This window comes from Lagopus muta, chromosome 9 (assembly GCF_023343835.1).
Source record: "Lagopus muta isolate bLagMut1 chromosome 9, bLagMut1 primary, whole genome shotgun sequence".
Lineage (NCBI taxonomy): Eukaryota > Metazoa > Chordata > Aves > Galliformes > Phasianidae > Lagopus > Lagopus muta.
In genome coordinates this window covers 20911608-20935102 of record NC_064441.1, presented here as the reverse complement: position 1 = coordinate 20935102, position 23495 = coordinate 20911608, and the positions used below count along the sequence as shown (strand labels likewise).

The 23495-nt window shown below is 47.0% G+C and overlaps 2 protein-coding genes across 19 annotated transcripts in view; both read right to left on the bottom strand.

Moving 5' to 3' along the window:
- Positions 1-37: 37 nt before the first annotated feature.
- Positions 38-8852, bottom strand: SNORC (secondary ossification center associated regulator of chondrocyte maturation). Its single transcript, XM_048955573.1, has 3 exons — positions 6534-8852; positions 1027-1209; positions 38-405 (listed from the first exon to the last, which is right to left on the bottom strand). The coding sequence occupies exons 1-3, from the start codon at positions 6601-6603 to the stop codon at positions 296-298; spliced, it is 363 nt and encodes a 120-aa protein (XP_048811530.1). The 5' UTR covers positions 6604-8852; the 3' UTR covers positions 38-295.
- Positions 8853-8966: 114 nt separating this feature from the next.
- GIGYF2 (GRB10 interacting GYF protein 2) overlaps positions 8967-23495 on the bottom strand; it is a 73271-nt gene continuing 58742 nt past the window's right edge. For 15 of the 18 annotated variants that reach the window (XM_048955533.1, XM_048955549.1, XM_048955540.1 and 12 more), the window contains 10 exons: positions 22408-22509; positions 18706-18864; positions 17773-18009; positions 17084-17206; positions 16497-16700; positions 16164-16369; positions 15720-15874; positions 13893-14056; positions 13369-13516; positions 8967-10713 (listed from right to left, as the gene is read on the bottom strand). In XM_048955533.1, coding sequence (XP_048811490.1) covers positions 10646-10713; positions 13369-13516; positions 13893-14056; positions 15720-15874; positions 16164-16369; positions 16497-16700; positions 17084-17206; positions 17773-18009; positions 18706-18864; positions 22408-22509 — 1566 coding nt within the window. In that variant the 3' untranslated portion in view covers positions 8967-10645. The remainder of the gene's footprint in view (positions 10714-13368; positions 13517-13892; positions 14057-15719; positions 15875-16163; positions 16370-16496; positions 16701-17083; positions 17207-17772; positions 18010-18705; positions 18865-22407; positions 22510-23495) is intronic. The other 3 variants (XM_048955550.1, XM_048955551.1, XM_048955548.1) reach the window with 2 other exon arrangements.

Below are 23495 nucleotides of genomic sequence, written 5' to 3'. Positions count from 1 at the left end.
GAAGCACAGGCAAGGGGTGGAAGAAGGGAGGGATGAGAACATGGGCCGGGTGATGCATGGGGAGAGTCGGGATGATTTACAACACCTGAGCAACCCTTTCCCACCAAGGGATGCTGTGCAAAGCGATCCCCAGCACCATTACCTCTGTAGCCCACCCAGCTGTGGGCTGATACCGCTGCCGTGGAGCTGCCAGGGGCTCAGTGCTCCCAGCAGAGCTGCACACGAGGAGCAACGTCAGTGCGGCAGATGGGGAGCAGACAGAGGAGTGTTGTGGTACAGAAATCTTTTATTGAGTTCAGGAGGCAGAGAACTTTCTCAGCGTGATGACAACCAAGGCCACGAGCACAGATGTACCCAGGAGGGAGGCGATGACAATGGCACCGATAGCTCCGGGCCCCAGCGAGCCTGCAGGGACAGAAATCACAGTGGGGTGAGGCTGGGGGGTCCTGAGGGGAAGGGCAGTGGAGTTCACCCCTTTTGCCCTGTGCACCGTGGCCCCCAGGACACCCTCCTGTCATCTTCCCCCCCAGAGTGTCCCAGTACTCGTGTCCCCTTACAGCTGCAGTGTGGCCCCATCCTTGGGCTCCTGCCTGGCCCTCAGTCCCAAGCCAGCTGCCAGGGACGTGGAAGCCAGCACAAATGGGATGCTCAGCACTCTGCTTTCCTGTTACATGCACTCCCAGAGCATGCTTGTTGCACAGCAGCAGGCTGCTGTAGTTGAGGTGCCAGTGGAGTTGCTCACACCCTGTTTTCAAGGGCAGAGTTTCAGGCACACTCCTGCCTGGGCTCAGGTGTTTGCAGTAGTGCCAAGCGCAGACACAGGGCAGGAGGAGGTCATGGCAGTTGCTCTGGGGCTGGTGGGCATTGCACAGCAAGACCTGTCCACAGGGAGACGGCCCTGAGCAGGCAGTGCCTCCCAGCAGCAGTACGGAGGAGGGTGCAGGCCACCTCCAGCCCCCTGCCAGGATATGACAGCCCAGAAAGAACAAACGCACAGCGAGCATTTCCCGAACGGCAGCCCCGTACCGTCCCCAGCATCGAGCCGGTGCAGGTGGGTGGTGTCCTCGGGCTCCAGCTCGGAGGTGTACGGGGCAAAGGCGGTGGCATCGGAGAGCCGTGCGGTGGTGGTGGCATCGAAGGGGCCGGATCCGGAGGGCAGCTCGGCCGGCTCGTTCCACAGCGTGGGCAGCGGGCCCCGTGGGTGCTCTGCTAGGAGAGGAACCGCCGCGGTCACGGCTGTGTGCGGGTGGCTCGGGTCGGGCGTGCAGAGGATGCGCAGCACACAGACCCCGCTGAGAGCCCCAGCTCCCCCTGCACCCCCACACCGCGCCGGGAGATGAAAGCGGCACCGTGCTCTGATGTTGCCCTTCGCATCCTGTTATTCCTTCCCCCCCTGGGGTTGGGGAACGCGCCACAGCCCTCCCTGTTTGCGTGTGGCTGAGCGCAGCGCCGCCATCAATGCCCGGCTTGTTGAGGTGGGCCCTGGCGGCGGCAGGAGACATTCCACCGCTCCCTGTGAAACCGCTGGGAATGTCACACCGCGACGGGGAGAGACGGGAAAGAACGAGCAGCGTCCAACGCCGGGACAACTGAACCGAGACGGCGGTTCTCCGCGCCGGGAAGGGAAGGACAGAAGAGTCAGAGCCGACAGCATGGGATGAGGCACAGAGCTGCCGTGTGCCGGAGGGACGGGGTCAGCCGGCAGCAGCACAGCGAGCCCTGCGAGGCTGCCCAGAGCCCCTGTGGGGCTGCCTCTGCAGGAGGGGCGAGCCCCGGAGGATCAGCTCCAGGCACCGCAATGCGCACGGCAGCAGCACCTCACGTCCCAGCAAGCACCAAGGAGCAGCTCTGGCCTTCCTCAGAGCCGCCTGCAGAACCAGAGCGCTGCTCTGGGGTAGATCAGGAAAGACCTTTCTGTGCCCAAGGACACGACAAGACTTTCACTGAGCTCCCAGCTTAGCTCTGGCCCCAGCAGCAGCCCAGCAGCCCCAGGCTGAGCTCTGCAATTCCCACAGTGACCCAGCCGGGGCAGCACTGTGGAGCAGCAGCAACGCTGCATCCTCACACACTCAGCCCATCTACGATCCCCACGTCAGAGGCAGCATCCTGGGTTCCCTACAAGAGTTCTGTGCCCCACAGTGGCTCCCCAGAAACACCCATACCCTCAGCAGGGCCTCTCCCAACCCATCCTGCAGGGCTGGAGATGTGCATCCCTTCCACAGAGTACCACGTCCCAGAGATCTCTTCCGTAGCCCCTGAAGGCACACGTTGCTTCTGGAGAAATCACAGCAGCTCTCAGAGCAGGGCACAGGACTTCTTTCTGACAGCCAAGGAAGGAGGAAGCAATCTAATTATTATTATTATTTTTAAATGATCTTGGTGAGTTTTAAGACCTGGACAGAGGTCTTGAAACTTGAAAGCCAAGCATAAATGGCAAAGTAGCATCTGCTGCTTCTGTTCACAGAATAAAGCTGTAGAAATAAAGAGCTACTGAGAAACACACTCAAACACATTGTCCATCACAAGGGCAGGTGTGCAACACCTGAGTTATGTGCCAGCCTCAGGGTCAGAGCCAGCTGTAAGGAAACCCACCCTCAGCACCTGTAGGGCTGCTTTGCCCCAGGGCAGCTCAGCAGGACGGCACACAGAGGGTATGGGTGGGTGCCCCTGCGCTGCCTGCTGCCCTGCGGGATCTCACCCAGCAGTAACTGCCCTCAACACCACAGTACTGACACTCCACAGAACACCCAAACACACTTGGAAGCACTTCAGGGAAAGACATGGAACAATCGGAATTATTGGGGTTTTACGGCACGGAGGTGAAACGCAGAGAAAAAACAGACTAGGAGTAACCCAGTGTTGGCCAGCAGGCCAAGTGGATGGCACCTCTTCTTTCTCCCCTACTGCACTGCGTACCCATCCTCTCTGCAATAGTTGTTATGGCTGAGGCCAGAAAAACAGTGGTTACTACACTACAAAGAAATAACAGAACAGGTTTGCTGATTAATAGAGACCCACTGAGATAACAGCTACATGGACTGCGAGGGGATCCAGAGGCACCAAAGGCGACACAAAGCAGCTGTGTCCCACCCTTGGTGAGCCTGCACAGCAATGAGGTTCCTGCACCCCAGGTACTGGATAGCTGAAAGGTAAGGCTGGGAAAACCTTCACAAGGAGGAACAAATTTGAAGGGCCCTCAGGGTTGGACCATGCGGCAGATGGAGCCGTCCAACACCAGTGAGCACCACTTCCCACACAGGCTGACTTCAGGACCTCGTTACCCCCAAGGTCTGTCAGCAGATGACAGTAAGATGTTCCCCCTCCACAGGGTGATGCCTGTAGGGACAGAAAAGCACATGCTCCAGGAGGACAGGTGCTCGTGTGTCTGACAAGAGGCAGTGCACCTGCTGTACCGTGAGTGTCGCACAGCCGTCCATCACTCACAGCCACTCACAGGTTGACTTGATGCCAAATTCCACAGCTCACATCCTTTCAGAACCCCGGGGCTTTTCTTCTCTGCTGCAGATGTTTGCACCTTTTTACACTGGTTACAAGGAGGTGACCTGCTGCTTTCTGGTGTAACTCTCCACCTCCAGCCCAGTAACTTCATCCAGGAGATGACAAGTGTCAGTAATTTGCAAGGAGCGTCAGTGCTGAGCCAGTTGTCTACAAAGAGCTGCATCCAGCCTGGACAGACCTGCTGGAATGACTGCAGCTTTAAGAAGTTTACAAACTATTTACTTCTCACATCCTAGTGCTCAAACTTCAAGAGCTTCCTAATAACCCTCTCACTGTATTACCCTTGAGAACAAAATCAGAAAAGAGTCCTTGTATGAGGCCTTCTCCCATTCTTTTCCCCTTTAGCATAACGAAGGTCATCTGCTCTGCCTCTTTCCTCCCCAGACCACCCCACTACAGTGTAATGTATTTCCATGCAAGCTCAAAACAAAAATCCAGGAGCCCACATCAGCATTCAGACACAAAACACACGACTCAAAGCAAGGCCTTGCAGAGCTCTCCTGCTGCCCTGCCCTTTCACACAGGGCTCTGAACCTGCAGAATCATGAAGGTTGGAAGGACCACTCAGCTCACTCAGTCCAACCGCTGACCCACATCCCTCAGTGCACATCCACCCTTTCCTTGAACCCATCCAGGAATGGTGGCTGCCCCGCTCCTAGGGCAGCTGTGCCGGTGCCTCACTGCTCTTTCGGAGAGGAAATTTGTCCTAATACCCAACCTGACCTTGCCCTTGCACAGCTGAATGCCATCCTCCTCTCATCCTACCACTGTTACCCACAAGCAGAGGCCAACCCCCACCCCATCCTTCAGGCAGTTGTAAAGAAGTCAGCTTTAGTAAGAGCAGAAAGTCGCTCTTTGCAGTCTCGCTGTGCTGTAGGATTAAGTGCCACCTATGTTTGAAGGAAGAGGAACTGGAAAGCATTTGGAGGTGCAGAAGTCCCCCCGTTTGATCTCTTCCAGTTGCAGTAGATGATGCACGCTGTGGGGCTCTGCTGCTTTCCCTCGTTGGACAGATGCAGCCCTGGGAAGAGCTCAGCAGCTCAGAGGCATACCAACTTTCTGGAGTTGCAGAGCCCTGATGGCAGCGTTCAGGGAAGCACACAGCCCAGCAGCGCCTGCACAAAGCTCTGCTGCCCAGATATGGAAACCGCGTCCATGAGGACAGGAAGGCCGTGCTGAGCAGGGCTGTGCCGACACGGAGGGCAGGGGCTGGCCGGCCCCAGGTAGCCGCAGCAGGCATGGAGCCAGAGCAGGGCTGAAAGGAGGCCTTGATGGAGCACAAAGGGCAGCCTGTGGTGTGCAGCACTGCAAGTGCGAGCTGCGGTTCTGATGAATGTGAAAGGAACTTGTTTACAGAAAGGCTGGGCTGCGTGTGTGTGTGTGTGTGTGTGTGTGTGTGTGCACCCAGAGCGCTGCCTGCATGCTCTTCCCTTCTTGGTCAGCACAAGGCAGGAAATTTCCTTTTCTAACACGGTGAGATGCAGAAAAATTCCACTGTGCACTAAAAGCCCTGAGCACAGGACAGGGATGGGTAACTGTTTGTACACAGCAGAGAACTGTTCTGCTCTGGGGTAGCTCACAGCCTCTGCTTATTCCCCAGGGCCCAGCTCAGAGGTAGCACAGAACAAACGTAAGGAGGCCTCACACATTTGAAAGGCAAGAGTTAGCACTGAGCCTCTGCTGTGCTCCAGCATCCGAGCACACATCCACCAGTGCAAAGCTCCCAGCCCCACAGGGAGAGCCAACGGGGGGAAGTTAAGATAGAGGTGAAGAATTTCCAGCTCACAGTTGCACTGAAAAGCAGCTGATGTCTGCAGAGCAAAAGCAAGCAGTTAAGACAAAGACCTCACCTGGTCTGTGGGAGGAGCACTGCCACTGCTCCTGGGAGCACAAGCACAGAACAAACTGAAACTTGGTGCTTAAATGATCAATGCTGCAGTATAGGAAAACCAGAGCCCGGTGTTTGAGAAGGAACATATCCAGTTTTTAAGGCTTACTTAGTAGCTACTTTCAAAGGTTTCCCAGAAAAAACTCATCTCAAAGCAGTGGGATGCAGGGAACACCAGCGGCAGTGCTGCTGCTCCATCCCTGCAGACACGGCCAGGTGCAGTGCTCAGCTCCTCTCCCTGTAGGACAGCCCCTCCAAAAAGAGACCTGCACAGCTGCCAGCCAGGCCCTCCTGCTGGGCACAATGTAAGAACAGGCTGTGAGGGAGCTGCAGCCTTCCTCCAGCTCTTGGAAGTCAGAACAATTCAGGAAAGTGAGCGCTGTGCTCTGCTCTCACACCGGCCTGAGCCACTCGTTAGGTCCCGTCTGCATTTCAGAGGCTCTAAGGGGAGCAGATGGGGCCAAAGTTGACAACCTCCTCAACAAAGAGTGCCCAACGCAGCAGGGCTCACACCAACCCTGCTCCCCTCACAGCCTGTTTGCTGTTTCAGGCCATTCATTATAGGCACCTCTGGCTGGAAACCCAAACCATGCACACGGCTCAGCTTTAGACTGAGCTCAGTGTTGTCACAGATGCTTTCATTGCTGTTCTTGCAGCACTGGTGAAGTGCTGTGCTGCAGGGAGAGCACAGAAGGCACCAGAGATCAGCACAGTCTTGAGCTGGAGGAGAACGTGTGTCTCCATGATTCAGAATGCTTTCCCACCACGATCAGCAGACAAATAAGCAGACCCACCAGCTGCAGAGCACAGCCATGTCCTGCAGCACACCCGGCTCCTGGGCTGCAGCCACCAGCACTCACACAAGCACTGCTGCTACTCAGCCTAACAGAAGTAACAGGATTTATTCAGGTTTCCCCAACAGAAACCTGGACTCAGGATGGAGAGGACGTTCTTACTCAGCACTACACACCGACTCCAAAATCAACTTCCATCACTCAACCATATTGCAATAAATACATACGGCAGTTTTTAGGGAGGGAAAGGAGGACGAAGCGACAGGAGGAGAGCAGAGCTGAGTGAGCATCTCCTCTTCTTTTGGAGTTCAAATGCAGACGCAGACCCTTACCTGCCAGGGCAGCGGGCAGCAGGAAGCACAGTGTCAGCAGGAGCGGGCGCAGGGCTCTGTGGCAGGGCATGGCTTCCCTCTGGAAAAGTGCTGGCAGAAATTCTTAAACTCCTCCAAGTAGGAAACAAGTCGGAAATGTCGCTGCTATAATAAAAAGCTGGGTCTGGTCAGGTCAAAAATTCCTTCACAACAGCAAGTGGACAGAGAGCGCGCAGCCCAGCAGACTCCCTCTCTCCCTGCCTCCCCAGCACACCTCCTCCCAAGGCAGCTCCACCCTCCACGACCTGTGCCTCCGAGCCCATAGGCAGCGAGGCCATTTGCAGGGTCCCTGCCGCCAGCACACGGGGCAGCTGTTGGCAAAGCCATCCTGGGATGTGCTCAGGATGCCCACCCACAGGCAGCGTGGGACAACACGAGCTGCATTGGGGCAGACACCCAAAACAGCCACCACGAGGGATGGGCTCTCCTGTGCGCAGGGCAGGGGTGGTGTGGCCCAGATGGGCACAGCAAAAGAACAAAGGCCTCCATCTTTTTAACTGAATACTTCAAGACAGAACCAGAGCAGCTCTACAGCATCCTTGTTTTGTGGGTAGACCAGAGGTGGACTAGCAGCCACAACAGCCCCTTCGTGGTGTCCTCCAGTGGACGTGCTGTGCCATACCACAGCAGCATCCTCCTCCGAGCTGTGCTGAACAGGCACTGCCTCCTCCCACAGCACTCAGCCCCTGGTCCCTCGGTTCTGCCTCCAGATGGGTTCACAAGAGCTCCCAGCAGAGGAAACAGGTTGGTTTTCAGTCACACGTGCACTGATAGAGACTTGGGAAAGAGCAAAGTGAACCAAGGGAGGGCACTCCGGTTTGCCAGCAGGGGAATTCTATGAGTATTTTAAAAAAAATTATTGCAACAAGATGGTATGAGAATGAAATATTTCACTTCTGTTCATCCCCAACATCAGTTCTTTCTGACCTGAAAACATAATGGTTTTATCATGTTACAGATGCAGAGTTTTCTGGGGAGGGCTCCCTCTGCATTTTGGCTGACAAGAAGCCAGACCCAGCTCTGCTGCCCTTTAACGGCACTGCCTGGTGCCATTCTTGGTGACAGTGCTTTGCTGCCAGGGGACACAGGAACACAGGACTGCACACTGCCCCTGCAGCAAAGCGAGAAGTTTGGGATTATAACACCGGTGACACGTGCTCCAAAGGAACCTCAGATCTGTCGCATCAAACTCCACATCATCTTTCAGAGCCCAGCACAGCCCCGTTAGCCATCCAGGTTCACGTCCTGTCTGAAAAGGAGACTGAGGTGCATAAATGCATCACCTACAGACACAATGCTGTAGCTCATCTTCCCAACTCTACCAAAACAATGAGCTCTGTTCCTACAGGCCCTTTTAGACCCAGAGGCGGACAAGGCGGGTAAGGCGACCTGAGCACGACTCAACACATCATCTTACCTTCATGCAGCAATACAAGTCAGCATATTAAATACTTGAGAACAAGATCTCTTCCTCCTGGTCCATTCCCTGCAGGCTCTCTGAAGCCCCACAAGGTCCTTGGGGCACGACAAGTCAGCACACCTTTTCCCTGCGTGCACTGCTGCGTTCGGCCATCGCTGAATTGGCCGTGTTCCCCGACTGAGCTGGAAATTATCAGGCTTTTGCTTATTGTAGTATTCCAAAATTAGCTTGCAGAAATGAGATCATACCGTTAAAAACCAAGCACTTCAGAAGCAGACAGCTTGTACACTAAGGTGAATTAGAACTTCAAAACAAATTACCAGCCTGGACACAAACAGTTTAAGACCACAGCTACACATAACTCAGGACCACGTAAGTTAGTTCTTTACCAACTCGGTATTTCTTGTTGTCACGTGGATGGCTGAAAAACATTCCTCGTTAGCCTTTACTGGCACTTTCCACTCAAAATCAAGCAGCAGAAAAAAAAGAAAATAAGCTTTAGTCTAGGAAGGGAAGCCTGCAAGGTGCCCGTGTGGCCATTACATCAGGAGGGGAATAAAAGCTCTCCTTTAAGAAGGGAATTGGAGTGAGGGTGGTTACCAACTGGCAGAAGGAAGGCTCCACGAGCACAGGTTTGCACTAACAGAAAGCCAGCTATGGCTTCACCTCTCCTGCATTAATAAGTGGGCATGCACACGTTCTTGTAAGCAGAGAGAGGGACAAAAACTAAAGCTTTCTTGTCAGTGCTGTCCAATCTCAACTGACTGCTGTTTATTTGAACTCTAAAATTATCAAGTAGGAAAAAACCCACCAGTGTTCCTCACCGGGGAAGAAATAAGGCAGCAGTTGTTCCAGATGCTGTGCATTTCCTCATTTCGTGATGAAAGCTGATGAGAGTTGAGTTTGGGGTCAGTTTTAGCACCAGCAATTATCTCAAAACTCAGCTTCGACAAAAGCAAGCAGAAAATTTGCTCTCAGATATAATACAACCAGGTTTTATTTAAGTTCTCTCTTTCCCTCCCCTCCCACACTGGCAAAAGTTCAGAGGGAGTTTAAAGTTTTGTAAACATTTTAACTACCCCTCTTCCCCCTTTTATGAATTTACAAAGCAAAGGAGACAGGGAGACCAGATTTGCGACAGTTCCAAGTCTCTCCATGCTATTGGATCCAAAAACTATATACAAGTCTGCAGCAGTCTCTGTATAGTTACTGTACACGTTTGGGGGCTGGGGGAAGAGAGAGGAGGAGGAGAAGGTGACCCCAAAAAATGAATAAATCAAACAAAATAAAATTCAAAGCCAAACTGCTCTTGAGCAACTCAAACTGTTTTCTTTAGGCAGTGATGACAGAGACCTTCATACACCTCCACCGAACCTGCAGCGTAGCTCCCTCTGCAGGTTATACCCCTCTGGGAAGGGGAGATGGGACCAGGGGGCTGAAACTAAGTGCATTTGGCAGTTTTAGGTTTGTTGTGTGGTGTGTGCACGTGGGTGGGTGGAGAAAGGAAGGCGGTGGCAATCTTCTGGTGAGAGAGAAGGTTGTGATTCCATACTTAAACATTATGGATCCGAGTGAAGGCGCGTGATGCAGTTTTACATGTAGAAGGTGAGCAGGGCTGTCACTGCACTTAGCTTCGCCCTCCACAGTCTCTTTCCATTACAAAAGGCATCTCCGCTTGTTAACCAAAGCGCTGTTGGAAATGACAACTAGCTAAGACTGTGGGGGTACAGATGTGAAAGCCAGTGTTCACTCACACCAAAGACTAGAGATCCACATGGTAAAGATCCTACCGTCTCTTAAACGAGACAAATTTGCAGGAGAAGAGCTCAAAATAGACTGGTCCTAACCCTCAGAAGGTACCACGTAAGGGATAGATTCAACCCGAAAGAAGAGATATCACCCCTCTTCCTCCCCACGAGAGCACAAGTCCCCACTTGTCCAAAGAAGGCTGGATATGCTGACAGGAAACTCCAACAGCTTCAACATCACCACCTAACGAAGACAGACTCGAGCGTTCCCTCCAAAAATAATGTGCTGAGAAGGGCTGGCAGGGGGGTGTGCAACTTCAAACCAACCCAAGCTAAACTGTGCTCGCCACCGCCCTTCTCCTGCTGTTGCCAGTTCTAAGGTTAGCTTATGAATGCAACTCCTGGCTGGGAGAGCACCTCTTGCCCTGAAGGAGCGCAGAAGTCAGTATCTGTGTGGCATTTTGTTTTTGACCAACATCTGTTAACCACAAACTCTCTCTTCACGACTGCAAGTGTTGGATGTGGTAAGAGTAACCAGGAGAGAGAAGCAACGGTTTTTGCAGAATCCCGATTGATTTTTTTCCAGGTATGTCAGTAGAAGAAATCACAGCACAGTGAAAGCTTGCTGCCCAAATGAGCTTTGTTGTGAACAAATCCAATCTCCCACCCTCCCAGGACTCTGAACAAAGTTCACTTGACTCCCAAGCAGATTCTCAAGACAGCAGGAACAACGCCTGTGCAGTCCTGGGCAGAAAGGGTTTGTTGGAGCCAGAAGCAGCAGCCTGAGATGACCGATTCTGTGATTCACTGCGAGGCGAAGAAGAACGCATGGTGGAGAATACTGTGTCCAAAATGGAGAATCCAGGGTTAACAGATGCAGCAAAAGCCAGTTGATTTGCACATGCTCAGTAGTCTTCCAAAGTCTCTATTTCTCCCATGTTGAGCCGCTCTGATGAGGCATTCACTGAAAACCCTGTAAGCCAAAAAGGAGTCGTGTTAAATCTGGCCGTGGTATGTTTTACATGATGCAATGCAGCTGTTGCATGCAGCAGCTGTTAAAGTGAATAGTAAAAACCAAGTAAAAACCCAAAGGAAAATTGCATATGGACAGATGTAGTTACCCAGATTGCTGTTTTTTTTTTTTTTCTCTTTAGTAAGTTAAAGTGCATACTTAGCCAAGTATCACAATCAGCAGAATCACAGCCCCAGCTTCCATTGAGGAGGTACCTGAAGAGCTAATGCCAGATCTAGGCTCTGTGGAGACGTGGCTTGGCAGCCCCTCAGAAAGCAGCGTGTTTGGGTCAAGTGTACTTGAAAGTGCCCATCACACCACTTACACAGGGAAGAGGTAGAAACATGCTCCGTGAACTCAGAATGGAAGTGCTGTTCATGCTCAGCACTTCAGGAGCAGTGAGCAATTCCACTCCTTCCTTTTGAAGCACAGGTGCATGTGGAAATTCCATGCATTTCCATGGCTGTGTTGATTTAATAGAGTCCCCTAGCTCAGACAGACGACATGAATGTGCACAGAAGTACACAGGGCCACAGAGAGGGCTCAAAATACATCTGAACTTCTACCCAAACTCTTAACAGCGCTGAGGACGTTTTGACTTATTTCTCATTCTTGTCATCATTTTCTAAAGGAAGAATTCTAATGTTTCACATGATGCAACTTTGCCACTGAAATCCCATTGTTATTTCTGCACCAATCTCATATGAAATGTAAGAAAGAAGACTAATCTGTTCTGTGTAAAGGTTGCTTAACACAAATCTGGCAATTTCATCGCCTTGAGTCTGCTACGTAACTTCCCCCATGCTATAAAACAAACTGCTTTTCACAGCCATCACCTTCACCTGCTCAGTATGTCTGAGTGAATTATTCGGGCTCCCTCTCGTGGCAGTATGTCACCTACAAACTTTTGGAATCATTTTTATCCTATTTAAGAAGCTGCACATATTTAAGAAGCTGCACACTGTAGTTCTCTCAGCCACAATGTCATAATTGCACTTGGTGATTTCTTCCCAACATCACAAGAGCAGATGCTTTGCTTGTTGCTGTGTTTTTTGGGTTTGTTTTTTAATTGAACTGGTGACCCACTCTGAACTCACTGGATTAGCATCTGCTAGAGGCTTGAGCGAGGACTCCAAGGAGATCAGTGTGCTTCAAAGCAGGAATTACCAATTAATAATTGAAAAGCATTGATTTAGTTGAGGACAAAGAAGAAAGAAAAACCAAAATGGTTCTGTCTGCTTTAGAAGAGTGTCTTGCGTGTGGCAATTACTAAGCTACTTTAGACAAGTATGAGCTGTGCAGCACCAGTGCACCAGTTACATGCCCAGTGCAGTGCCCTCGTCTCCATTTGATCACACGCAGCACAGATGTGAGCACAATACATCCCACCAGCACAGCTCAGCTCAGCTCTGCATGCCACACGACTTGTGATACCCTTCTTTCTTAAGGACACTTAACCAAAACCTTTCCATCAGTGGGGGCTGGATTTGATCATTTCTAGAGGTCGCCTTCCAAGCCCTACATTTCTGTGATTGTGTGAACAGTGCAGTGGAATGTGACAAGTGTCCTCACATAAAAAGATGGACAATAAAGAAAATAAGGCCACTAACTGATGCCAGCAACTCCACTGCCTTAAATTCAGAACCTGTGATCACATTCTATCTTTCTTTCCCCCCCTTCATACCTTGACCATCTTTTCTGACTAAGATGGTTAGCTTGTGTAGAAAGGTAGGTAAGAAAAAAGGCAACCAAGCCTCAAGAAGCTAACTGATCATCACCAAGAAACAAGACATGCTCTTCTTTTAAAAGAATCTTTTGTGTAAGTGTGAAAAATACTTAGCATGAATTGAATAGCATAGGCATAGGTCAGCTCCAAAGAGGAAAGGGAGCTTAGCAGACATCTCTAAACTACTCAGATCTATCTGGAATATATTTGTTCTACTGCACCCTTAGAAATCCAGGGTATCTGAAGGAACAGCCACACGTCCACAACAGGCAGCTTCTTGTCTCAGAAAACAACCACTTGCAGTACGTGAAGACCTGGTCTTTAGAGTCTCCAAAGTTATTTTTCATCTCTCATAAATCAAGTGTTAATGACTATACTGATGTTTAAAACAACACAGAAATACAATTTGATCAAATCTATCCCCCCCTCCCCTTTTTTTTAAAGGCAACTTTTAAGTTCATGCTGAATTTATTCCCAGTACATACCATGTTGCTGACAGAGGACAGTGGAAGTCTGTCTTGATCCTTACATCAAGGACTACAAACAAGTCCTTTACAAGATTCCTGTTCCTAATCTGCTGGCTGTATTTGGGCAAAGAAAGAATGCACAAGAGACTCCTCTGATCAAGTGGTGCAATCACTGATTTACATCACTATCTTGTGCTCTGTGTATCATACTCCTTTGAGGCTACTCTGCCCCAGCAGCAGAGATATTCAGTAAGTTTCCCATGACACTAATGCATTATTTAAAGAACTCCAATACCTAAACAAATCCTAAGGACTTCAATAGCTACCGTGCCTGTTAGAATTCAGTATTTCCATTTAGGTTAACATGAATTCTACACTACTTAAGGCTTTTCCCAGAACAAAAGATTAGTTTTAAAGACAGACCTAACAAGCTGGGATCTGCTCGAACCATTTTCTGTTTCTTCTTTTTCTTCCCACTCTGTACAGCTTCAAAATTCGATTGCTGGCTGTTACTCTGGTTGGTCTGAAAGACTGAATGTAGTGAGCTGTGGTTCATCCCCCACACTGAATCCTACAAAACAAAGAGAGTATTATAAAACGAAATGAAGTTTTCTTTACCTATACTTAAACCAAACTGCCTTCTACATCATGTGGGGTGGCTGAAGCCACCAATACATCCATCCAATACACCCATCCCATCTTCTCAAAGTGTATCAGCATGCTAAGGGACTATTCATACAACAGCTGACCTCAGCTGTTAATTATAAAGGATATTGGATTCTGCAGTACACACGTGAAATCTGCTTTATCCTCTGTCATTCACGTGACCTGTAAAGTCCTGCTCACACTCATCAAGCAGAAAAGTTTTACTCCTCAGACTGAAACTTAATATATATACATAATACAGAAATTATGTACTCCTAAAGATGATGGCAAGCAAGATGTACCTGCTGCTGCTGCCGCTGCTGACTGGCTTTCTGTTTGGCACGGCGCTCAAGAAACTGCTTGGCAAACTCCTTGGCCTCAGGAGTATCTCCAAGATATGCTCTGATGTAATCATGGACCTCATAGGGAGACTCTACTTCCTTCAGGAAAGAAACAAACGTGGGAACTGCAAGAAGAAGGCAGACTATGAGAGAATGTGTGCAGATGTGTGAATAGTGAATATGTGCATGCAAAAACCCAGCCCTTGGATTGTTGTTACAACTATTTGCCAATGTAGCCATGGCAAACAGCTTGCCCTTGCAAATTCCACACAATAAAGTTTCACAGTACAACTTTTCATTCATTCTACAAGGAAAGCAAGGATTAGAAAGCCAGCTAATGGTAATTGATGAGAAGGAGAAAGAACTGACAATCTGAAGGGTACGTGAGCCCACCAGCTTTAGACAGTGCCAGCTTAGAAGCTCATTCAAATTCAATGGCAGGCATAAACAGAAAATACTCTCCCTTTCCACACTGCTGTCATCAGTACATTCTCCTGGCTGAAAAATGCTGAGTGCACACTGCAGTGACTGACCAGACCTGCAAGTAACTGGAGTTTAACAGCTACCTCACCTGCAAGCCTCCTTTATTATCTTCTTTTTGTTTAAAATCTCTACATTAAATTGAACTATCGGTTTTGTTTTCTTCTAACATGGAGAAGGCCAAATCACTGGCCTGGGCGATGGGAGTTTATGGGAGTTGGACTAGATGGGCCTCTGAGGCCCCTTCCAACTCTAAGGATTCTGTGATTTTAAGCTAGCATTGCAACCCACAACACAAAACACCCTTGAAGGCACAGAAGCTCACTGTGGAAACATGACCCACAGCAACACTGCCTACTTTTGCCATAGTCCTTCCTCCCAGAGAAGTTTCATGCTCTTGGCTTATTCAATTGTGACACATTTTTCACAGTCACGAATAACCTGAGCAATAGTTTCCATAGTTAAGCTGGGTCTGCAGCTCACTTACATGTTGCATCTCTTCCCTGATGGCCTGAAGTATCAAGGTCTCACCAAGAATTAGAAATAATTCAACCCTTCTGTTGCCAACCCAAATCTATTTGAGTCACTTCCATTCTGGCAGCTCAATCTACCTGTTGGTTATTTTGTTGCTCCATAACCTGTCCTCACATACCAGATACAACTAATTACTGCATCACAAGTGGAGCCAACATGTGATTTCTAGCATCGCTCCTCCAGCAGAAAGCTGTGGCACTGCAGCTGGGAGATGGAATCCTGGCACCTGGGGGCAGCACTGGTTCTCCAGTCAGCACAATTTTGTAGAATACAGAAACCAGAGAACAAGGATTTGCAAAGGTCGAGACTGAAAACACTAGAATGTCTGCAGTGCTTTGCTACAAGGAGGGATTGGCTTGATTTCAGAATGGCAGTTATTCTATGTGCCCTGCAGCAGAGTTAGTTCAAAGCCAGCCAATTTCACAAATTAAAAAATGCTTTGCACTGGGACATACAATAATTTGGCCTTCACTAAACAGTGAACTGGATGCTCGTTCATCTGTCTGGTAATACATCCAACCACTAAAGTCCTCAGCAGAGCTCTGGGTGGCAGACTTTACAACTACATGTTTCCAAGTTATCATTGATGTATGATATTAGTAGAGATGATGTAACAGTTCTTCAGACCACTATTTAAAGTTAATCACACCTTTTTGCTGACTGCATTAAAACATTATTTTGACTGAAGTCATCACCTCACTCAGAACATCAGCTCAAAGAAACCAGATATTGTTTTTCCACAGCAGAGTACCCGCATTCCTCCCCACCTCTTACCATCTAAGTTGTTGGCTGTGTTGAGTGCATGAAGCATCTGCTCACACCACTGCGTGAATCCATCCTGGGCTTTATTAACACCCTGGAACAATTTCAACAGCTTCTCCTCTTCTTCCACCTTCTTGTTCTGTCTACTTGTAATACCTACAGATTTACTGAGATAAAGAAAACACAACACACTGTATACTACCAGAGTCAGTAACAGTACATAGCACAGTGCTACAACACTCACTGGTTCACACAATGCAAACACCATTTAAGAGCCAACTCATTTTTCAAATAGATTACAAAATAAATTGTGAGTGGTTACCTACTAACTACTTCTGTTAAAACGGATTCTGAGTGACAAAGAGAAAGGTAATGTACACGAAGATGCTGCAATTACTAAGTCATCATCTCAGGAGTGGTAGCCTTCTCAGCAAAAGCTCCTTCCCCAGTTCCTACCTGAGGCTGGCATTGCTTTTGTTTTTATTGGTCGAGTTACGAGGTCCCACTTCCTTCACTGCATCATCCCAGAAACCCATGTTTGAGTTTTTGGTATCAGCATTACTCCAGATGCTACTGACTAGGTCAGATGCCCACTGGTTGCTGGGATTAGTGTTTAGGGAGCCCCACACTGAATTCCCAATGCTGGTGTGCAGGTTAGAGTGCTGTTGAAACATAACAAAGAGATCCCAGTTATTAGCACCACACCTGGCCGAGCAGCAATGAACAGACAAGGAAAACTGTCACGTACTGTTGCCTTCTACAAGTGGATTAGATAAAGAGGGAACATACCGTAGTATTTCTGACTCTGTTTGGCTGCTGGTGCTGCTGTTGCTGCTGTTTCTGCATTTGCCTTGCCTCTTCCTGCTGTATCTCCAGCAGGGACTTGGTAGTGCCTGTTGGTTTGGTGACATTACCCCAGCCTGATAATTTTTGCTGCTGTTGCTGCTGCTGTTGCTGGAGAGCTTTCATTAGTTCACGCTGCTGACGCCTTTGCTGTTGCAAACAGTAACAAAGAAATGCTTGTGCGTGCTTTCAAGAGCTCACTACTATTCTAAATCCTAGCTGAGAAAATAAGTTTTAAACAGAATTCAATTTAAACTGGAGAATTCTGAACTTGTAATGTTTTTGAGCTGTTGCAGTTCTTCTTAACAAAGATGCTCTAAGTAACTGGTGAAATACCAGTTGTTTATTAGCCCCAAACAGCATTATTCCATCTAATAATTGAGTGCAATCTGCTAAGCATTCAGGGTCCTGGAGGAATACCTCCTTCCAGCACTTTTCCTTTATTGCCTTCCCAAGATTACTTCTAATGACAGTTAAGCAGTCACACGGAGTCCACTTCACAAAAGTTACACTCCATTAGTGCCAGTGCTTACCTCTTCTCGAAGCTGCCGTTCTCGTTCTTCTTCTAGCTTTTGGATTTCTGCCAGTGACAGTGTGGTTTGGGATTGACAAGCTCCTGAATTTGATTGCTGACCCCACGTTGAAGATGAAGGGAGCTGGGTCAAAAGAAAACATTGCTAGAATTTGTGAAACCTTTTTACAGAACACTGCTGAAGTATAATTGTGCAAAAAGCCAACAAGCTCACAGCACAGGGAAGAGAAAGGCTGCTTTCAACAAAATGTTTTAAAGCATAAAATAATAAATAACATTCAAATACAAACTGTTTCTTCAAATTGCCTTCTTATGAACTGCAGAACGAAAGATACAGTGCATCAAGAATAAGGTAACATATCACTGCCTGAAAAATAGCAAAGACTTCTGAAACTGAAACCTCTAAACTTTACACTGGTCCCTCCATCGCACTGGAGCAGAACGAATGTCTGTACTGACCAGCAAATCCCTCTTCAATGAGCTCCTTTTGGCTGAACATTTTTCATTTTGCAGCTCTACTTTCTCTTGCATCTCCCAGCATTCACCAAATCAACCGTTCACCCTCTGCTCTCTCCAGGAAGTCTGGACCCTCTCTGTTCTGTTCAAGCCAGCCTAGACAACTCTGAATCCTGCTCTGGTTCCACACCACACACTAGGCTAAAGAAAAGTTAAACCACAGAAAAATGTTACCTTCATTTGGGCAAGCTGCTGCTGCTGCTGCTGCTGCTGCAGTCGTCGTAAAGCTTCCTGCTGTTGCTGCCTCTGTCTCATTATTTCTTTCTGGCGCTGGAGTTCCAGCTCCTTGCGCTTTCGCTCCTCTTCTTCGAGCCGTTGTCGGGCCGCCTCTTCTTCCATCCGTAGCCGGCTTTCCTCAAGTCGCCGTTGAGCTTCTTCTTCCTCACGCGCCCACTTGGCAGCCTCCTCTTCCTTCCCAGGACATAAAGAAAAGTACAGTCTAAGCAGACTTAGCAAAACTAAATTATTTGCACTCCGTGGTACTACGATCCTGACAGAAGAGAGAGGCCTATTGGTCTTTAATCTGTGATGTCTATATTGTTCATTTACTTCTATATTTCTCAGGCAAGAAAGCCCAATATGTAAGCTATATCCTCTCAAAGTGCAAGTTTCCCCTTGGCTCCACCAAGAGACTTGGGAAAGAATGGCATATCTCTAGTTTAGACCAGAGAATTTCATACCATTTTCCTTTTAGAACTTATGCACCTCTCAGTCTGAGCTTCTTTTATCTGCTTGTACTATTTAGTCAGACAGCACTATACGTTCAATGGAATGAAATGTGAAAAGAAAAAAGGGAAAAAAGGCTTTTTTAACATGAAAGAAAAAGAAGTTGACAAAGTGATGTTTACTGCTGAACAACAGACCTAACACTGAGATATTGTCTCTGCTAACTAATAAGATGACTGCGTGGTGCGGCAGAAATGGGATGAACATCAAGAAGGGCCTTGGAAAAGGATTGTAAAGTACCAAATCTTAACTGGACCTAAAAGTTATCACGAAACTATCCATGTTTTCACATTACTTTGACTTAGGGCCTGTGGCAGTGTCAATCAGCAGGCAGGAAGTGCAAGTTCCCCAATATGAGGAATCCCCTCTGCTGGTTTTCACCTGTTTACGAATTAATTCTTCTCGCTGCCGTCTTTCTTCCTCTTCTCTTCTTCTCTCTTCCAACCTCCTAAGTGCTTCCTCCTGTTGTTGTCTTTCCTCTTCCTCCCGCTGCCGTCTTAGTGCAATTTCCTGCTCTCGTTGTCGCCTCAAGGCTTCCTCCTGGAGATGGGAAGGAATGTCCATCTGTAACTGCCACGTCACTGACCAACCACATCACAACAGACTACAACACAGTCTGGCCAAATGAATGGTCTCAAGAAAACTTCCTTAGCTCGAAGCTAAGCAAAGGCAAAACAAAGAGAACTCAAACTAACAAGTTCTGATGCATCTCATCAATGAATGAATTGAATGAGTGAAGAAATAGGGAATCAAGCATTATCTTTGAGTATAAAAACAATGGCATTGAAAATGCCAACAATAAAAGGAGGGCGCAACTCCTCTTTCCTATCAATACTAACTACACTTGAACATATATTTTAATGTGGAAGCATCTCAACAATCTCTTTTTTGGGGGGTCAGCTGTAAGTGGAAACTTTTCCTACTTAGAGGAATTTCTGAGCATGGACTAAAATGCACAGAGCTCAAAGCTCAAACCAATGTCCAGACACTAGGAATAAAAAGGAGAAGCCCAGTGCAGTTAAGGACACTGCAACCTCTGCAAGTGCCAGATCTGTGAACTCAATGAAAAGGCCTATTCCTACACTATTTAAATGCCAATGGCAACAAAAGATCTCCTGAAGGATTTGATTTTGAGCTACCCATAAGTTACTTAACTTCCATCAAACTACATTTTGCTTTCCCACTAACAAAATAATTTTAAAAACCCATCAAAGCTCCTTCCTAATGCTCCAAAGATTAACATGAACAGAATCTTTCTGCTTCTGCTACGAGGGCTGCTCCCAAAGCAATGGCTTCTATTTTATGATGCTGGCCCACAAGGTCAGAGGTAGACATGAGTGGGATAGCAGCGGAGGTTGAACCTTCCTACCAGCATCCTGCTGCCTGTTGTTCCTGTGTGACAGATGGCAGCAGAGAGGCAGTCTGACCAATGGTCCTGACCAATGGTGCGTGCAGAGCAAAGGTGAGTCACTGAATTCCTCTGTGTGGGAAGAAAGTGGCACCCAGTGACATTCAGCAACTGCTGATGATGGTGTATAGGCACCAAACAGTGGATGTGAGCACAATGAGGTGGTGGGTGGAGCATTTCATCATTGCAGTGGTTGCAGACCACTACAAGCACAGCATGCAGGCTATGTTCATCACTGAAAATGCAGAGCTAATGGTGATGCCTCTGCTGACAGATAGTGTTTTGTAGTTGAGAATTTGCTCTATCAAATGGACTTATTGTGCTATTCCTATCTGCAGTAATTTCCATGAAAATAAGTAGGATGCATTACTTTGAGAGACCTACATACTTGCTTTCAGAGGAACAGAGCACAACGGGCTTTCTGCTCACTGAACAGGTGAATGCCTATTCAATTTTCCCCCAATCATGTCTTCCTCTTGCATTAAATAACCTTGCTTTTTGCTGCCTTTCTGATCTTTGAAATCCAGTAACAGTACTAAGGGCATCCTGCTTTTCATATCTTCTACATACATTTTGGATGAGAACTTTTTTCAAGCCTTCATAAACTTTTTTTCAGTCAATTAGTACTGTGCAAATATTCTGAGGTCTTTTGTATGTAAAACACTACTCACAACTCTAAGGGAGACTAACTGTGCATCACACATACAATTAATTTGAAGTCTGGTAAAACAGGAAGTTAATTCTGAAACTTAAAACCCTCTCCGTAAATCAGATAGCAAATCTTTATATGCACACAGCATACGGAAATTGCAACATCAACTGAATCAGGTTTCTTCCTGACACTGGCTAACTGCAGCTGTCTACAACATCTGTCAGACAAAGCATTTTTCCCAACCAATTCTGGGTCACTGAAGAGCGACAAGATTAGAAGGAATGGCCTCAAGTCGTGACAGGGGAGGTTTGGGTTGGATATTAGGAAGCATTTCTTCTCCAGAAGAGTGCTCAGGGACTGGAACGGCTGCTCAGGGAGGTGGTGGAGTCACCATCCCTGCAGGTGTTCCAGAAATATTTTACATGTACTGAAGAACATGGTTTAGGGGGAAATGTTGGCGGTAGGGGGTGGTTGCACTGGATCATCTAGGTGGCTTTTTCCAACCCAGGCAATTCTATGATTCTAAGAACCACAGGCTGCAAGCCAAGAAATAACATATATTCATGGATATCACTTAAGCAGCTTAGCGGGAAGTGCTACAAAAGTTCACTGCCCTTTTTTTTTTTTTCCTACTAGCTGGATACAAAATAGCCTGTGAATCATTTCTTGTCAACCATTAAAAGCTTCAGATCTGACATTCAGAAAAGCTTCAAGCGCAACATGCAATGTCTAGACCATGTTTGTAACCTGGGCCTGTAACTACCTTAATTGGACACATGCAGTCCAGTAACAATAATCAAGTGTCCCAGTGCAAGTGCTGAGAAATTGCTGCTGGTTTCTTTAACTCAAAAGTCCACTGAGAAGGCTGGAGGTGTGCCAGTGATCTGTGTGACTGGAGACCACGTGCCAGGAGCTCAAACTCTGGATGCTGAGCTGCTGGCCATGCTGGTGGGATATGCAGCACCAGTCATTGCCACAACATGCAGCACTTAGGAGAGGTGAGTAATCACCACATCCTCCCGCATAACAGCAGGTCAGTGACAGCTCTGCCTTCCTTTTTGGAAATGAGATCAAAAGAAACATCAATAAGTTGCAGGGATCTTTTCCTAAGGCATGGTGGAAGAGGCACTGGTGAATGTCAGGAATCAAAAAACGACTCCTCTCCCCTAGAGACCTAAAGATGAATAGTGCATCAAATGAAACAAAACCCACAAGATCAAGAAAAGCTGGGAATATCGTGACTAATGATATATATTTTTTTAACATAGTCATTACAGCTATAAGGAAAGACGCTCCTAATACTTACTTCTGCATCTTTCTATCTGTTCAGTGCTTGTTTGAGCACGACAAAAATCATTTAAAGCTCTTCAACTTTCTGCTACTGCCTTGGATGAGACAGAGAGCACGCTTGTTCCTTTTGCTCTTAGTGCTCCCACATTCATGGCTTCTGACTCCCAGAGGATCCCCACATTCTCTAGCATTAACCACCTTTTCTCACAATTGTTTTCAAGGACACGTCTTGCTTTATGAACTACATCAGATCTTGTAAATTATCTGCAACATCTCTCAATATCCTTATAAGTAGCAATACTGAGTTCAGGAGGTTCTGGATTCTTAGATAAATTGTTCTTGGATTTTTGCAGTTGGTAACACCTGCAGTTCTGCTTTCCTACTTTAGCAGGGATTATAAATCTTACAGTTTTGTGGTTTTTATCCTTGAGACAATGCTTTGAAGAAGAACATGAAAGATAATGCAGAGAAACTATTAAACCTTAAATTTTGTTCCTGAAAGCAATCAATCATTACTAAGTAGAAAATATGAAATCAGAAGCAAAAAAATACAGGAGCTACAACAAGCTGAGAAATACTGTTTGTAATTTTACAGAGCAGGTAATTGATGAAATCTAAAGAACAAAATTGGATTCAACATTTGCTATGACATTTCAACCTACAGAATTGAATTTCTAGCGGTTATTTTTTATTTTTTTTTTTAGAATTCACCATCAACAGTATATTTACTAACCTTATATACTAGTCTTTTATGCAGTATTACATCAAAAGCCTTCCTGATGTCCAGGCAGATTAAGTCTACTGCTTCACCCCTCTCAGCTCTCACTGCCATCTCCTCAAAAGAAGTTAATCAAATTTGTTAAGCATCATCTCCTCTGTATAATCCATGCTAATAAATCAGTTCATCCCTGACTCTACAATGCCTTCCAGTACAGAAGTCAAATATTACACCAGGTTTTTCTTTTCTTTAAATAAAGAATAATATTTTCCTCTTTCCAGAGAAATGCTTCAACTTTGTTACCTCAATACATTCTTGCTCAGACGTCAGCATTATTGTGTTTGTTCCACTGATAATGAGCTGAGTAACTTCTTGTTACTGCTTTTCAGACCCATTCTGCTTCCTCCTTGTAAATAATTACTTCCCATTCACATCTCAGAAAGGGAAAGTCAGATTGCTTATAGTACAAATCCAGAGCACCCAGAGGAACTCTGGAATTTAATGGACATTTCCAGAAAGTTATGCACAACAGCAGAACTTAGTCTGAAAAGAACACATCCCACGTCTATGCAGAGCCACAGCAGATGAAACACATTGAAATACAGGTGATCAACTGAAAACCAGTCATTACTGAAACCCATCTACAGTAATGTAACTCAGTTAAACTCTGGAGTATATTATGGCTTGAATTTCCCAGTGAAGTCTGAAAGGCTATTTTCCACTGCATACCATCATGACTTGCTGTATTCAAGGCATTAAAGTAAGGAACCATTTATTCATGGACTTGGTTCTTAACGGTATCATGAAAGCTAACTAGGTATCACTGCACTGCATTAAATTACATTTCAGTGATAAAATCCAAATGCTACATGAATTAAGGTCTGCAACTAAGCTGCAATTAAAACTGAAGATTCCTGAAACTTCTTTGAAAACACGATCCTTAAATCAGAAAGTGCAAAATGCTCTTTTCCAACTACCTAAGCAAATACAAAATACTATGGAGAAAAGAAGTATGTATTACTTTCTGCTATGTTGCACGTGCTACTTTACAGGGCGTGTGTTGAGTAACTTCCTGGTGAATAAGCTCAGAAAGGTGCTTGCCA

Bases quoted from the DNA above. Each gene is read 5' to 3' on its own strand.
- SNORC (XM_048955573.1), bottom strand. From the start codon at position 6,603: ATGCCCTGCCACAGAGCCCTGCGCCCGCTCCTGCTGACACTGTGCTTC. The intron at 1,210-6,533 runs GTAAGGGTCTGC...TTCCTCTCCTAG, and splicing joins GCTGCCCGCTGCCCTGGCAG to CAGAGCACCCACGGGGCCCG. The intron at 406-1,026 runs GTACGGGGCTGC...CTGTCCCTGCAG, and splicing joins CCGGCTCGATGCTGGGGACG to GCTCGCTGGGGCCCGGAGCT.